General features: G+C 36.3%; 1 protein-coding gene across 1 annotated transcript in view; it reads left to right on the top strand.

Annotated features, from left to right (window-relative positions):
• Positions 1-13,394, top strand: part of CEP192 (centrosomal protein 192) — a 74,641-nt gene that overhangs the window by 34,552 nt on the left and 26,695 nt on the right. Inside the window, exons 26-37 of the mRNA XM_058805236.1 lie at positions 355-1,372; positions 1,488-1,611; positions 2,690-2,861; positions 4,149-5,028; positions 6,180-6,328; positions 7,905-8,135; positions 9,555-9,680; positions 10,067-10,201; positions 10,393-10,456; positions 11,115-11,254; positions 11,378-11,470; positions 12,263-12,378. Of these exons, the coding sequence (XP_058661219.1) occupies positions 355-1,372; positions 1,488-1,611; positions 2,690-2,861; positions 4,149-5,028; positions 6,180-6,328; positions 7,905-8,135; positions 9,555-9,680; positions 10,067-10,201; positions 10,393-10,456; positions 11,115-11,254; positions 11,378-11,470; positions 12,263-12,378 (3,248 nt within the window). The remainder of the gene's footprint in view (positions 1-354; positions 1,373-1,487; positions 1,612-2,689; positions 2,862-4,148; positions 5,029-6,179; positions 6,329-7,904; positions 8,136-9,554; positions 9,681-10,066; positions 10,202-10,392; positions 10,457-11,114; positions 11,255-11,377; positions 11,471-12,262; positions 12,379-13,394) is intronic.

Below are 13,394 nucleotides of genomic sequence, written 5' to 3'. Positions count from 1 at the left end.
TTGATCATGGTAACTTCTCTGCTGTTTGTCCCTGATAGGATTTTCCTGCCATTTTTTTCAACTGAACTGAATAAAGCATTTTAGGATTTTTAAAGTTTCACAGGAGCTAAGGCTTCCTAGTAGAAGGAAGAAATATTTATTGTTATTATTTAGTCTAGAAAAGCTTTTGTGAAGTAGACTTTAAAGATCAGGAGAGTGAGAATGTCTGTTGCGGCGTTCCTTCTAGACAGGTGTTTCAAAATGCATCAATGAAGAGTGTTAATATAGTCCCATATCCTAAAATGCAAACACAAAACAAAACATTAAACAAAAAGGTTTTTGCCGTGATGCTTAACTCATTTTGTTTTGTTCTAGGATGGAATTCATAAAGGCAAGTTTGAGGATAGCTTGTCTAATAATTCTGACTCTGTCTTGAGTATCAGCACAATTGCAAATGCTATTGCTAATGCTTCCTCCAGTGCTGAACCTTCCCAGCTAGCTGCTATGATGATGGCACTCTCCAATAAAAGTAAAAGAACACGTGTCCTTCCTAGAGCTGTTAAAGAGGCTGAACTCTCTACTAATGAGGCATTATCCAGCAATGAGGAAAATAGTACATTTGATATGGAAAAATACCTCAAAAAAACAGATGAGAACAGATGTGAAAGTGAATACGAGAGTGTCGTGAAACATGAAGCATCTGTCCAGAACCTTACATCTGATACCTTTTTAGTGGGTAAAGAGAAACATAAGGATGCTTTTGCAGAAGACTGGATCAATAATCACAGCAAACAGCAAGGAATAGAGAAGCGATTGCTTCATTATCTCAGTGAAGAAGGTGACAGTCAGAATTTTTCTAGTCTATCTGGTGTTCCCAGCCACAGAGATGTAAATGCAGATAATGTTCGGTGTTCAGAAAAGTTGTCAGATTTGGTAAATCGTAAACATTTACAGCCAATGGATGCCGATATTGGATCAGAGACACTTAATGAAAATGAAGCCCACACATGTGGAATTCTCTCAGCAGCAAAACTGGAAGTGGCACGGCAACATCTACTTGCTTACCAGAACAGCAATCTCACTAATGCATGTAGTATAGGGGAAGATAGAGAAACAGCAGATCAAACAGCAAATGCTGTTCCTGAACCGTGTAATGATTTAGTGGAGAGAAGTGCAGGAAATACTGTGTCCCTCAGCAACTTAAAACCTGCCAAGCAATTGAGTAAATGTGTCTCAGTAAGTCCTACAGCAGCCAAACCTGTGCAGAAATTGAACAGTGATGACAGGAGGCAAAATACAGAGAAGAGAAACAAGGATGCCAGTACTCCTCATAGGGGGAATGCAAAACATGTAACTTTTGAGAAGCTGTCCCCAACTTTCCAGACTAATACTGGTAAGTAAACCTATACAGATGCAATTATTTGTTGAAAAAGCTTTTTTTTTTTTGTCAGTAAACTTGTTTCCTGTTCATAAGTAAATATGGTGCTTAAATTTTGTTTATTTGCCAGAGCATAAACCCGTTCTACCTGAATGTGACTTAAATCTGGAGGGTGAGCAGTGTAGCTTCAGACCTTCAACTTCACCTCTGATTCACTCTTCTCCTAGTGAGACTTCTGGAACAGCATTTTCAGGGTAAATTTCTTGGTGCAGGTTACAAGAATTAGTGCTTCATAAAGGTTGTTGAGGGATCATGTGTTCGTTTGAATGTTGACTGTGATCTTTATTAGCCTAAGACTTCATTATACATTAAGCTGGACATTGTATAGGCCAATGTAGATGTGTTTTTTAAACTTAGAAGTATTTTGCTCCGTCTGGTTCTCTGATTTGTGTCATTGCTTATTGTGGGAGAGGGTGAGTAGAAATATTTGTGTGGCTTTTGACTATTTTGATACATACTTGTGTGCAAGGTTTAAGGTTACCTTAGCAACTGAAAGTACAATATTTCTTAAATGAGTTCCAGTAACAGTAAGTATCATAACATTCCAACTAAATTAATTTTGCAGTCTTAAACACTAACATGGCCAGTAGCTAATGGTTGTGTGCAGACTGATAAGATGAGGCAACTGATTTCCCTGACTTAACTTTGAACTTTGTTGTTTGGTATTTAACTAATGTTTGTGTTTGGATGTGTTATTAGAATTACAGGCTGTCTGGCATTTCTCAGAAATTAATATGTGCAGGAGAATATGTATTTTTGCAGCCATGTTACATAGCTCTTAGGATGTCCGGTTAAAATTGTCAGTGCTTTAATTGTTGTCATGTTAGCTTTTTTTGTTGAGCAAAGTGCTGAGAGACCCTGTGTTTTCAGGTGTTTGAAATGAAGAGAATCTCAGCAGTGAATAGGAAACCTAATGGTGTGATGGGAGGTTAAATGATTTCATTTGACTTTTTAATCTAGTTAGATACAAGTATATTGATTCACCTCTTTTAATAAGTTGTGTTGCTTCTGTGGCCTTGGCATCTGAGGTCAGTTTTGGAATTCTGATGTTTTACCTATATGGATTTATATAGAATGAAAATGTGTTTTATGTACATCAAAGCCAGAACTTGTAAAGATTGAGAGCTGATTTCTCATTTCTACTGCATTTAACGGAACAGCTAATTAAGTTGACTTTTAGAATAGTATCGGAAATGGGTAACATTCATTTTCTTGATGGCAGCATTAAAAATATATATTTTATTATTGGCATATTTTGAATCTCTTTTTTAGATCTGAAGTGGACTTTACTTACCCATCACGTTGTCAGGGATCTCCTTGCAAAGAGAATGTGGTACCTCAGTCTGTTTACTCGAGTCCAAGCATGAGCAGGTTAACCTATGTCTCTGCATCCGGCAGCGCCCGTAAGAACTCAGCAGTGATGCATAGTCCAGAGACATCCTGGGTAAGGAAAAAAACCAGCACATCAACCTTACCCCCAAACCAAAATTTATAGGTCAAAGTAATTCTAAATTAGAAAAGCCTTAAGGTTTTTCAAACAGTTTAGGATATGCTGTGCATAGGGAGAAGGTATTCTTATTTCCAGCTTCTGAGTTATATGGAAATTTGAGTTTTGGTATCAACTCTGCTAAATGCGCACACTCTAATAAATACACACATAGTAAAACAATCAAAGAACTAGGAACTTTAGAAAAAGTTTGAGCTGATGTATTTTTTCCTTTAATTCTTTTTGATAGTTTCTCATTAAGTCATTCTGTTCTTGGAATGTGCTGCAGTATTCCAGTAGTATTTTGCAGGATCTATATTGTTCTCATCATACCTGAGGCTCCCTTGCTGTTCAGCTTCAGCTGTTGGGAGAATAATTTTCCTGGTTTGTTTTTTTTCTGGAGAAATATTTATAAATACATAATGTAGCTTGGACTACTTTTTTCAGGACTGAAACTATAATTTTCTACCTCTGACAGTCATTCTGACTGTTTTTACTGGTTTAGAAGAGAATGTGCACTGAGGGTAAAATTTGTGTTCAGACTTGCAGTCTTAGCCTGATTAAAATAATTGGCAATCTTTTATCTGAATTTGTGCATTCCTTGGAATCTGAAATCTGTTACATCTCTCCCTTTCCAAAGTGTGTGTAATTGTGGATGGAATTTTAAAAACAGATAGATAAAACCTGAAGAACCTTTCTGATTTACATGCATGTCTGTGTAAATATGAATGCTCATTCCAGCTATACCCTACCTGTCAAAATGGCAGGTCTCTGGACTTCAATGATTTCTTGTGAGCACACAAAGAAAATGTCTGTATCAGTGCATTTCCATGCATCTCAAATCCTTTTCAGTTACTGATTTGGTTTAAGACCATTCAGTTTTTTGGGTTTTTTAATCTGTCTAGTATGTCTGGTGTGTTGTCAATGCTGTTTTGAACATAAATCTAAAAATACAGCAACACAGAGACCGCTGCAGAGAAAATCAACTCCATCTCAGCCAGACTCAGTAAAATGTGTCTTAAGGATAGCAAACAGGTTGATGCTGCAAGTTTTCTTTTTCAAGGTGAAGAGTCACAGTTAAAACAGTAAAACTTCAGACAAGACAAACTTGATTATTTATATTGGATGGCAGTCCCAATAATGATCAGACAGGAAAGTTTCCAGGCAGTACAGAATTACGTGTGTCTTATGTACCCTATTGCTTTTCTTAAATATGTGATACTGCATGTTATATTTGTTTACTAGGATGAAGATGCTGGTGAACTGAGCACAACAATAATTCAGGCCAGCCCAGTTTCTCTGGAGGAACGTAGAAAAGAAAATCTAGAAGACCGCTCATGTCAAAGAAATAGAAAAAAAGCAATACTTAGTACTGACCAGGAACAAGAAGAAAATGAACTTGCTGGTCTTCAAAGAAAACCTCATAATGTACTGGACCAAGAACTGGCCAAAGAAGGTTTTCTGAGGATGAATCAGCTTCCATTTATTCCTTCAAATGTACCAGCAAATCATGAAGAGCCTGACAGTGCTAAATCAGCTTTACCAAGTCAACTCTGCACCTTCCCGCCACTTTCTGTCAACATGGATGCACAAGAACTGTGTCAGGATCAAACAAACAAAGCACAGAGACAAGGATTGCCTGTTTATTCTGGATTAAGCACCTGTTTGCCATGCAAACAAAACCCATCTGGTGAACAGCATGTTCATATATCAACTGTTAAATCCCATGTCACTACCTCTGAGAGTCAAGCAATTCCTTCTTCTGTCCCCACCTTGCTTACAGGGCATTGTCTCGCAACAGCTCCAGTTGCACAACAGCACCTGGAAGCTAAACAACCTCCAGGAAATGCAGTTCTGTCTCACTTCCATGGCTGCAACGCTGCAGGTTTTGGCCTTCCAGCAGGGCTTCCTTGTTCTGGTATCCCAGTAGGACATGTTGAGAATCCACTTATGTTAGGAATTCCTTTAGGTCCAAATATTGGTCCTGGCTTTTTGGGTGCAGCTTCACTTTATAATCCACACAGTACTTCATGGAATAATAATATCTTAAATATAAAACCATGTACCGGACAACCTCTTGGAGCTGGGGGAAGGGAGTGGGAGTTGTCGAAGTCACCTGGTATTGGTGAGTATGATTTTTACAGTGTATTTGAAATACAGCTGTGGACAGGAATGGTGATAGTGATGTTGCTTATGTTACAGTAAACACAATTAAGATGGTACTAAATGTAACTGCAATTATTGTTTATGCAAACCCTGTTACTAGTTTTCCTTTAATGTTGTTCTCTGAATTTAGTGCCTATTCTTATAGCTCCCCTAATGGTCTTAAAAAACATTTCTCAGAATTTCAGCATTCTTCAATATTAGTTTTGTGTTTGTGTGAAGGATGAAGAACTACCTTTCATAGGAGGAAGAGAAATCCTAGCTGCAGTTCAAACTAGGCAAGACAAGTCATGCTCTTGAAATTCCATTGTATTTTATCTGGAAAGTAGAGGACATTTCTATTTTCAGCCTAATTTAGTATTAGCAGTCAGTGAAGGCCAAAACTCATAAGAAATTTGAACCCCATAGAGGGTTGAAACTGTTTGCTGGTTATGCAGGGAAGGATGAGCTGCCAAGTGTCCTCTGTCCTTTCTAGACTTAGCTCTAAACCTAAGCAACACAAATTACTATTTAATTTTGAAAACTTATTTTAACCTACAATCTTGCTGTACTTTTTTTTTTCCTGGCTAATTCTTTCAGCCTAAATGACAAACTAGTAGAATTGAAGATTTGAATATGTAAGAGTTTAGAGCTTGTTTATTGATTGTTCCAGATCATTGATCTTAGTGCATTTTAAAATAGAGAAATACTCCTTACTAATTTTTATACTAACAAGATTTTGTAATGGTAATGTTCAGATTTTCCGAGTTGAGCTAGTGCTGATTGAATTGTGACCACTGAGTGTTTATCAAGTGTATATATATATATATATATATATATATACTTATATATATATATATATATACACACACTTTGTGGGTCTGTATAGAATGTGCCATTTCCATTTCCATAAGTATTTGTTTCTGTGACAGTAGAACTTTAAGATGCAAATTAGAAATGATCAAAATGTCAAATTTCACGCTTATGGAAAACATTCTATGAGAGCTGTAGGAGTCAAACATTTCCTTGCCATAATGAAGCATTTGTCAGATGAGTTCACAAACGTGGTGGCAGCCTGAGTGCTGATTTGCTTCTGAGTACTTGTAACTAATAGGAGCATATTTTCTTCCAAAGGACACATAAAAGTGCCAGAAGAACTGAAGTTCCCTACTGCCTGTTGTGTGGGAATTGCATCTCAGACGGTTCTTAGTGTTTATAATCCAACTGACCGGTGGTTGCAGGTCAACATTGGGATACTCAGTGTTTCAGTTAATGGGGAAAGGGTAAGAGATTTTTTCTTTTTCATAAAACTGATTAATACTGTAATCTTACCAGATATCATATGTAAAATTAAGACCCTCTTTACAGATCTGTGATTTTTTTTTCCCTGTTTTATCATTAATATGCACAAAAGCAATGCTACTTTCTTTGGCCAGGTGCCTGACTTCCTCCAGCAAGTAGCCTTTGTGAGGTAAATGCCACATGTAGAATTATATTGTGTGCATGAAGTGTGGAAGGTTTGAATTTGAGTTATTCATTCCCACCTTTGTGCATGCAAGAAAAGTCAACCCTAGGCCAGAAAACATCCATGCTGAGAACTGTTACTGCAAAAACGTTTTTGGCAATTTGCTTCTCTTTTTCTTGAAATCAGGAGATTCTGAGTGATGGAAAATGAGCAGGCTTTTTAGAAGCCTTTTAGAGCAGGCTTCAAACTAGATGGGTTGTTCTGTGGGTTATAGGTAGCTTGTAGGCCGTACGTTGGCTGTCTTGCACTTCAATTTTGTTAAATTCTATATAATTCTGTTATCATACTAATAGTTCCAGAAGTAAAATATCTTGAGAACTTGAGAATGAGTTAGATACAAAGTCCATCAGAAGGATTTAATTTCTTTTATTGATGAATTCACTTAAAAGAGAAGAATATAACAACAGAACAAGCATAGGATACTCTGAGCTTCTGGCAGTTTGATACCTGCTAACTTTAGTTAGATGTTATTTCTGTTCATAGTAGTTTTTGGTATAGTGCTCTTTATCTTGTAAATCTCTTGAAACTATGCAGTTCAGTCACAGTTCAGTTCAGCTGTAGATTGTATCAAGTATTGCTTTTTTCTTTTTTAAGATATGGTTCATGCTGGTTTTATTTGGTCCGTATTACTGAGGAATAGCAGACAATTATTTGCTTTAAATATTGCATCTTATAAGTCTTAGAAATCCTGATCACATCCCTCAGGTGTATTCTTCCAGCAGATGTAGCATGTGTCTTTCCAGGGGTATGATTTCTGTTTTGATGTTGTTTTCTGAGAATGCTTCCTCTTTAAAGAACATCAGGCCACAATTCTTTGTGCTTGTGTGTATGTATAGATGTGTGTGTGTGTATAAGGATTTGTTGCATAATTTTCTAATCAGCTTCGTAGAGCTTTTATGCATCTCCTGTAAACAGTGATTCTGTTGGATGAAGAGGTGATTTTTTTAAAAATGAAATTGCTTTACAGTTGTTTTCATGAATAAATACATGCAATTGTTTGCACAGTGTGATTAAAACCGATGTTTTTTCGGTCAACTTTGAGATCCACTGCTGTTCTTTCTCAAAAATCAGGGTTTTACTTAATAATTTTCCCAGTGTCAATCTTTCACTAGATGGTAGAAAGAAATGTCAGCAATTTTCAGGCTGTCTGTTTAAATTAAAAGAAGAGATCTGCAGTCGAGCAGGATGCAAATGGGCCATGGATATGAAGATGCATTCATTAAATGGAGAAGAAATATATACAAAATGTCTGTGTTAAGCAGTGGTGCCAGATGGAAATGAAATGTCTTCCGGTAAAAGGCCTTTTTGAAAATGCCAGGTATTTTGTTTTTCAGATGGATCCTATGAAATATCCATGTTTGGTTTTCAAGAATAAAACCATTGTAGGACCCTACTCTACCAATGACCTGAAAATACTTTTCTTACCTTCCCGCTCGGGGATCTTCCAGTGTATCCTCAATGTTTCATCTTGGCCAGTTTCTGCAGATGCTGAGACAATCGTTCAGTCAGAAGCTTTGGCAAGCAGGGTAGTTCTGACAGCAGTTGCTGAAAATCCTAATTTAGAAGTAAGTTGCTGTTTATTGTGGGTCTTTTGTTGTTGCAATTTTATGAATAATTTCATGACACTGGAAAATAATAGGATTGCAAGGTTGCTCCTCAAAGAAACCTGGAATTTCATATGTTTGAGTGGGAATAGAGGAAATTTTTGAGAAGCATATTGTTATCTGGGAAGTTCCAGTTGTGCAAAAACAGCTAGCTAGAAGTGAAGGCTTCTGTGTGGAAAGAATAAATTAAAAATCACTTTTTTGTTGTTAAAAGAGTGGGCATTACTTTTTCATTGTTAAGACCTTAAACATCTGATGCTTAGCTTATCAGATGCTTATTTGCTGTGTTGGATTGGGAATTTATCGTAACAAAAAGCATTTATTTCCAGTTGTAAGGATTTCTTTATTTTTTACATTGAGTAGGCTTTGTCTTGGTTTCTCACTACCACTACCTTTTTTATGATTGTAGAGAATATTTTCTTATTTTGGACTAATTAAAAATTAAAACTACATGCATGTGTAAAGTGCTTTTGTCTTGTGTCTTATCATGAAGAGCAACCAGGTGAGAGAGTGTGACAATAATTAAATCTGGCTTCATATAGTTCTTGATTTAAGAGTATGGACAGGCATAGACAGGCTTGATGATACTTGTGGAGGTGCCTGAACAAATTACATGGTAGTCTGTGACATGGTTGATAAAAGTAAAATTTTCAGTCACCAGCCACAGTGGACATTTAATTTATGGTGGTCTTTTAACTTGCTTTGGACTAATTATGTGTTTTGAAGTAATAAATGCACACAAATTGACATAATTTCTAATGCTTCTTCAATAAATTTTTATTTATTTTTAATGCATTTTTTATTCTTTCACATGTAGTCCATTCTCCATGTTTTTCGTAGTATATTCAAACTTGTGTCATGTTCAAATAAAATTTAAACCTTGTGCTCAATCTTGTTGTTACATTCCTGAGATTGGAAAAAGTACCAAATAAAAGCTGTATTTTGCTGCAGATCATGACATTTAGGTGTTTTTAAGCTAGCAACAATTACTGTCCCTTGTTTTCTTAACTTTCAACTTGCTGAAATGTGTTTTTAGCTATCTAAAACTGGCATTTCTTACTTGCTAGCAATAATCATGGTTTAAACTTACTTTTAATTTGAATTATCCAAAATAACTTGGTTGTATGCTGGATTTTGGTGGATAAACATTGCACTAAGACTGGCTTAATTCATTGAGGTAAAATGTATGGGAGATAGCCAATTGGCTGTAGCCCCTTCTAATATCAAAGAAAACATGATTCTTAGGCTGTAATAGTTTGTATTATATGTGGATATAGGGTTAAGAGGGTGAAATAGATCAGTAACATCCTGGTACTTTTGTAGGGTAGAGTGTTTTGAAGGTTTTCTTTTCTTCTAAGTTCTGCTTTGTTTTAAAACCAGGTGGAAACAGGAAAAGAAGATTGCCTGGATTTTGGTGACTTGCCTTTTGGCAATTTGAAGGCTCTTCCCCTAAAACTTATCAACAAAACCCATGCTTTTATGCCAATTAGACTTATTATTAACGCAGTAAGTACAGTAAAGTTCTGTATGTGAGAGCTAACATCTTGTGATACTGGATTTTAGTACCCAAACACTTTGTTACAGATCATTAAGAAATAGATCTTGGACACTCGATATAAGACTTCTCAAGAAGTCTTCTGTTAGTCAGGAAATAAATAGTTTTTGCAGGGTGGTAATTTGATTCTGCTGTAATGGTACCAAGAAAAATGCTTCTGGGATAGGTGTGTGGGGTTTTGTTTCATGTTTCAAAGCTACAGCACAAATTTGTTTCTTTGTTTTTTCCAAGCTACTTGAATCATTCAAAACTTGTCTTGCATTTCTCAGCTTTGTGAGCATTGCTGTTACTGACAATAAGAGATTTAATACTTGTAATACTTCTCTTTTTTTGACAGAATGCAGTAGCCTGGAGGTGCTTCACCTTTTCCAAGGAACCTGTTAATACTTCTAATGAACAAATGGATGCAGTTTCTCAGACAGCAGCTCCATCAGTTGTAAACCATGTGATACATGCAAGCTATGATGGGCAAGTGAGTAGTTTGTAGTTGGTCAATTCTTCTTTTTACTTGCTGTCTTAAGTGACAGTGCTGAATATTTGAGTTCACAGTAATGATTTTTGGGCAGCACACCTTTTGCATGTTCAGGTTTTGTGGGTGTTTTGTTTTCTCCTCTCAATAATTTTCTCCCTTCCATAAGGTGAGTCAACCAATTTCTTTTTCAGGATCCTGAAGCTTTAACAGTTTGGGTTCTGTTCCATGCACCTAAGAAACAAATTTCTTCTTCAGGTAAAATAATTGGATTTTCATTTCAGTTGAAACAGATTTGACTTTTAATGTATATGTGTTTTAGAATTGCAGGAACAGGCTGCAAACTTGAAACATGTTTGGTTTGTGTGTGCTGATATTTCAAGTATCATATTCATTTTTAGTAACTGTAGGAGACAGAATGTCTCTATGTCTTAATCCTTTATGTATTACCAGGGACATTTTTACTTAAGTATGAAGCTGTACAAAGTTTATTGCAAGATGCCTGGAATTTGTGTTAACTCTTTTTACTGAGGGAATTAAACCATCACTTAAGAAAATATTGCATTAATTGCAAAATAGATAATAAATTTGAAGAAATCTCTGAGTTGTTCTGACTTGCTGCATAGAAAATACTATATATATCAACTAGTTTGGCTGGTGTGGTAGGATGAGTTTTTTTCTTTGCATTAGTGACAATTTCAGTTACATATGACAAAAAGGTAAAACTCTTAAATAAGATTCTGTGAGACTTTATTTAAAAGAGGGGATAAAAGTGTTGCAGGAGTAATGAGAGAGCTGTTCTTCTCACCCCATGGATATGTTAAGATTGAAGAGTAGCTGAAGTGAGGTGTGCATCCATAGGAATGGCCTTTGCTGTTGGCACACTTGCGTTTGCTACTCATGAAATTGTTCCTAGATTCCTTGGGTCCAGCAGAGGAGTTCCTGGCAAGAGTGGATGTGGAAGTGGATAGTCCAGGACCTAGCACTGTGATTAAAAGTATTTTTCTCAGAGCAAGAGCTGGAACAGCAAGGATACGTATTCCAAAGGACTTAGAGGTTTGTGTGTATTTACAAACTGTATTTCAAGAACAGTTTGCCTCTTCTAGCCTCCTACTTTTGTAATGTTTGGTTTTATTATATATGTATATATACAGATATACACTTACTTTATTTTTACAGAAAATACATTTGTCTGCTAGTGTGGGTTCAACAGTCAAGCAGCAGCTGCCATTGGTAAATTCTGGAAACATTAGTGTACATTTGAAAGTTCAGGTAGGTTGGCTTTTCCCTCTTGAAATCATTATTTTTGTGCTGTTCATATTGCACTGAAGCTAGAGGTGAGCCTTGGGATTTTAGCTCAGCTCTGTGGTTTGATAAAAGCTTTGCAAGTTTACATACAGGGAATGAAAAATGCCAAAGAAATTTTCTTACTTTTTTAGAAAAAGCTTGTGGGCATTCTTTTGCTCAACTTCAGTTTTACTTGTTGTAACAAACATACCTTTATGATTTTTAATAAATGTTAGCAAAAATATGTAAAAGTAGTGAAGCCTATGCTGCATAGCAGGTGTTAGTTAGCTAGTAGAGTGAAGCCTGCTTAAGGCAAAGATGAATATTAGCATTGGGAAACATCTGTATTTTCCAACAAAACTGCAGTAGTTTTTAGTGTACATCTTGCCAACTCAAAGTGAATTCTTTTCAAATATGCCATATCTTTACTTGACCTTTTTGAGAATCTGTGGAAAGTGTGGTTCCAGATTGAAAGATAACTAACCACATTTGAAATTTGCGTTTCAAAGTCAACAGAAGGAACAGTTGGTTCCATTTTACAAAAAGAGATGTGTTAGCCCATCATTTCTAAGATCAGAGGCCATGGAAATAGGATCTGCCACCTTAAGTGATGATACTGGGTGCTAATTGATAAAGTGTTGAAGACTCCAGGTGTATTCAAATAGTCTGAATTGCATGTAAAACAGGTGCAGAACCAAATTGTATTACATTTTATAGAAGTATTTAGTCCCTTAAAATAGGTAACTAACCCTCCCTTTTGCCCTTGCCTGCTTTCAGATATCAGATCAGGACATCTGCTTTGCTGTTAAACCCGAGGATCTTTTCCTTTTTCCTGGAGAAGAACAAGTAGTGACTGTCCAGTTTTTTCCAAAAAGCACAACAACTACAGAAAGGTAATATAACTAATTCTGTGCTGCATGTGTTAAACTGAACTACTTTTGACCTTAAGGTAATGAACAAATTGAAAGTTTCACCCATATGAGAGTTTTTGACTTCAGTTGTTCTCATGAGAGTTCTCATCCATTACAAAAGGATTTTTGTTAAGGTTCACCTTTTCCGTAGAATATCTCCCTCTTATAGGTGTGTGTAGCAGAATGAACAGACAACATTTTCTATCAAGAAATATTCTAAGACATGTTTAGTGTAAATAAACAGAGTAAATCCCTGTGGCCCTTTATCCAGTAGTTATTTCAAAAGTACAGCAAAGCTTCAAAATACTTACCTTCAACAGCCTCTTCAGTTGCTTCCCTCTTTCTCTCTCTGCTGAGGCAAGGGAAATGTTATTTCTGTTTTACATGTGAAAAATGTCAAGAACAGATCAGGATCCTAAGTATTTATTTGTCTGCTGTACTCAAATAAAAGTTTGTTCTGTACAACACTAATGTACAAGTTCCTTTTGCAGATGGATGAAGCATTCATAGTTTTGCTCATTAGCTCCTGTTGAACTTCATTCTGCAAAATTAACTTGATTAGTTCAAGTGACAATTAAGATGTCATGTGAGAGTTTTTGGCAATGACTCATTTCTCCAGAGCAGCTTTCCCTCTCTTGCTACATAATTTCCAGTTTCTGCAAGAATGGACAAAAGAATATCTTCAATATATGTTCAACTTCACTCTCCCCAGTGCATTTAAATAAAACAATGAAGTTCTGTGCTAGTTACAGTATGATCCTATTGGATAGCTTGAATTTTTACAGGCTTGAGGTACTCAGGAGGATTGGAAACTTGGTTATCTTCATCCAAGTGCTGCCTAAAGATTAATAAACTAACTGAGGCAGTAACCAGGGTCCATGTTCCCTGCTGATGGGATTCAGGGCTTGGTCAGCAGGCATCATAAGGATTCACTGACAGCTACAATGGAGGCTCTTGAGTTTTTTTCCTTGACTTGAAATCTCTCTGCTATAACAAAT

This window comes from Ammospiza caudacuta, chromosome 1 (genome assembly GCF_027887145.1).
Source record: "Ammospiza caudacuta isolate bAmmCau1 chromosome 1, bAmmCau1.pri, whole genome shotgun sequence".
In the NCBI taxonomy this organism is placed as follows: domain Eukaryota; kingdom Metazoa; phylum Chordata; class Aves; order Passeriformes; family Passerellidae; genus Ammospiza; species Ammospiza caudacuta.
The sequence above is the reverse complement of the archived record's forward strand: the minus strand, read 5'-3'. Positions and strand labels throughout refer to the sequence as shown.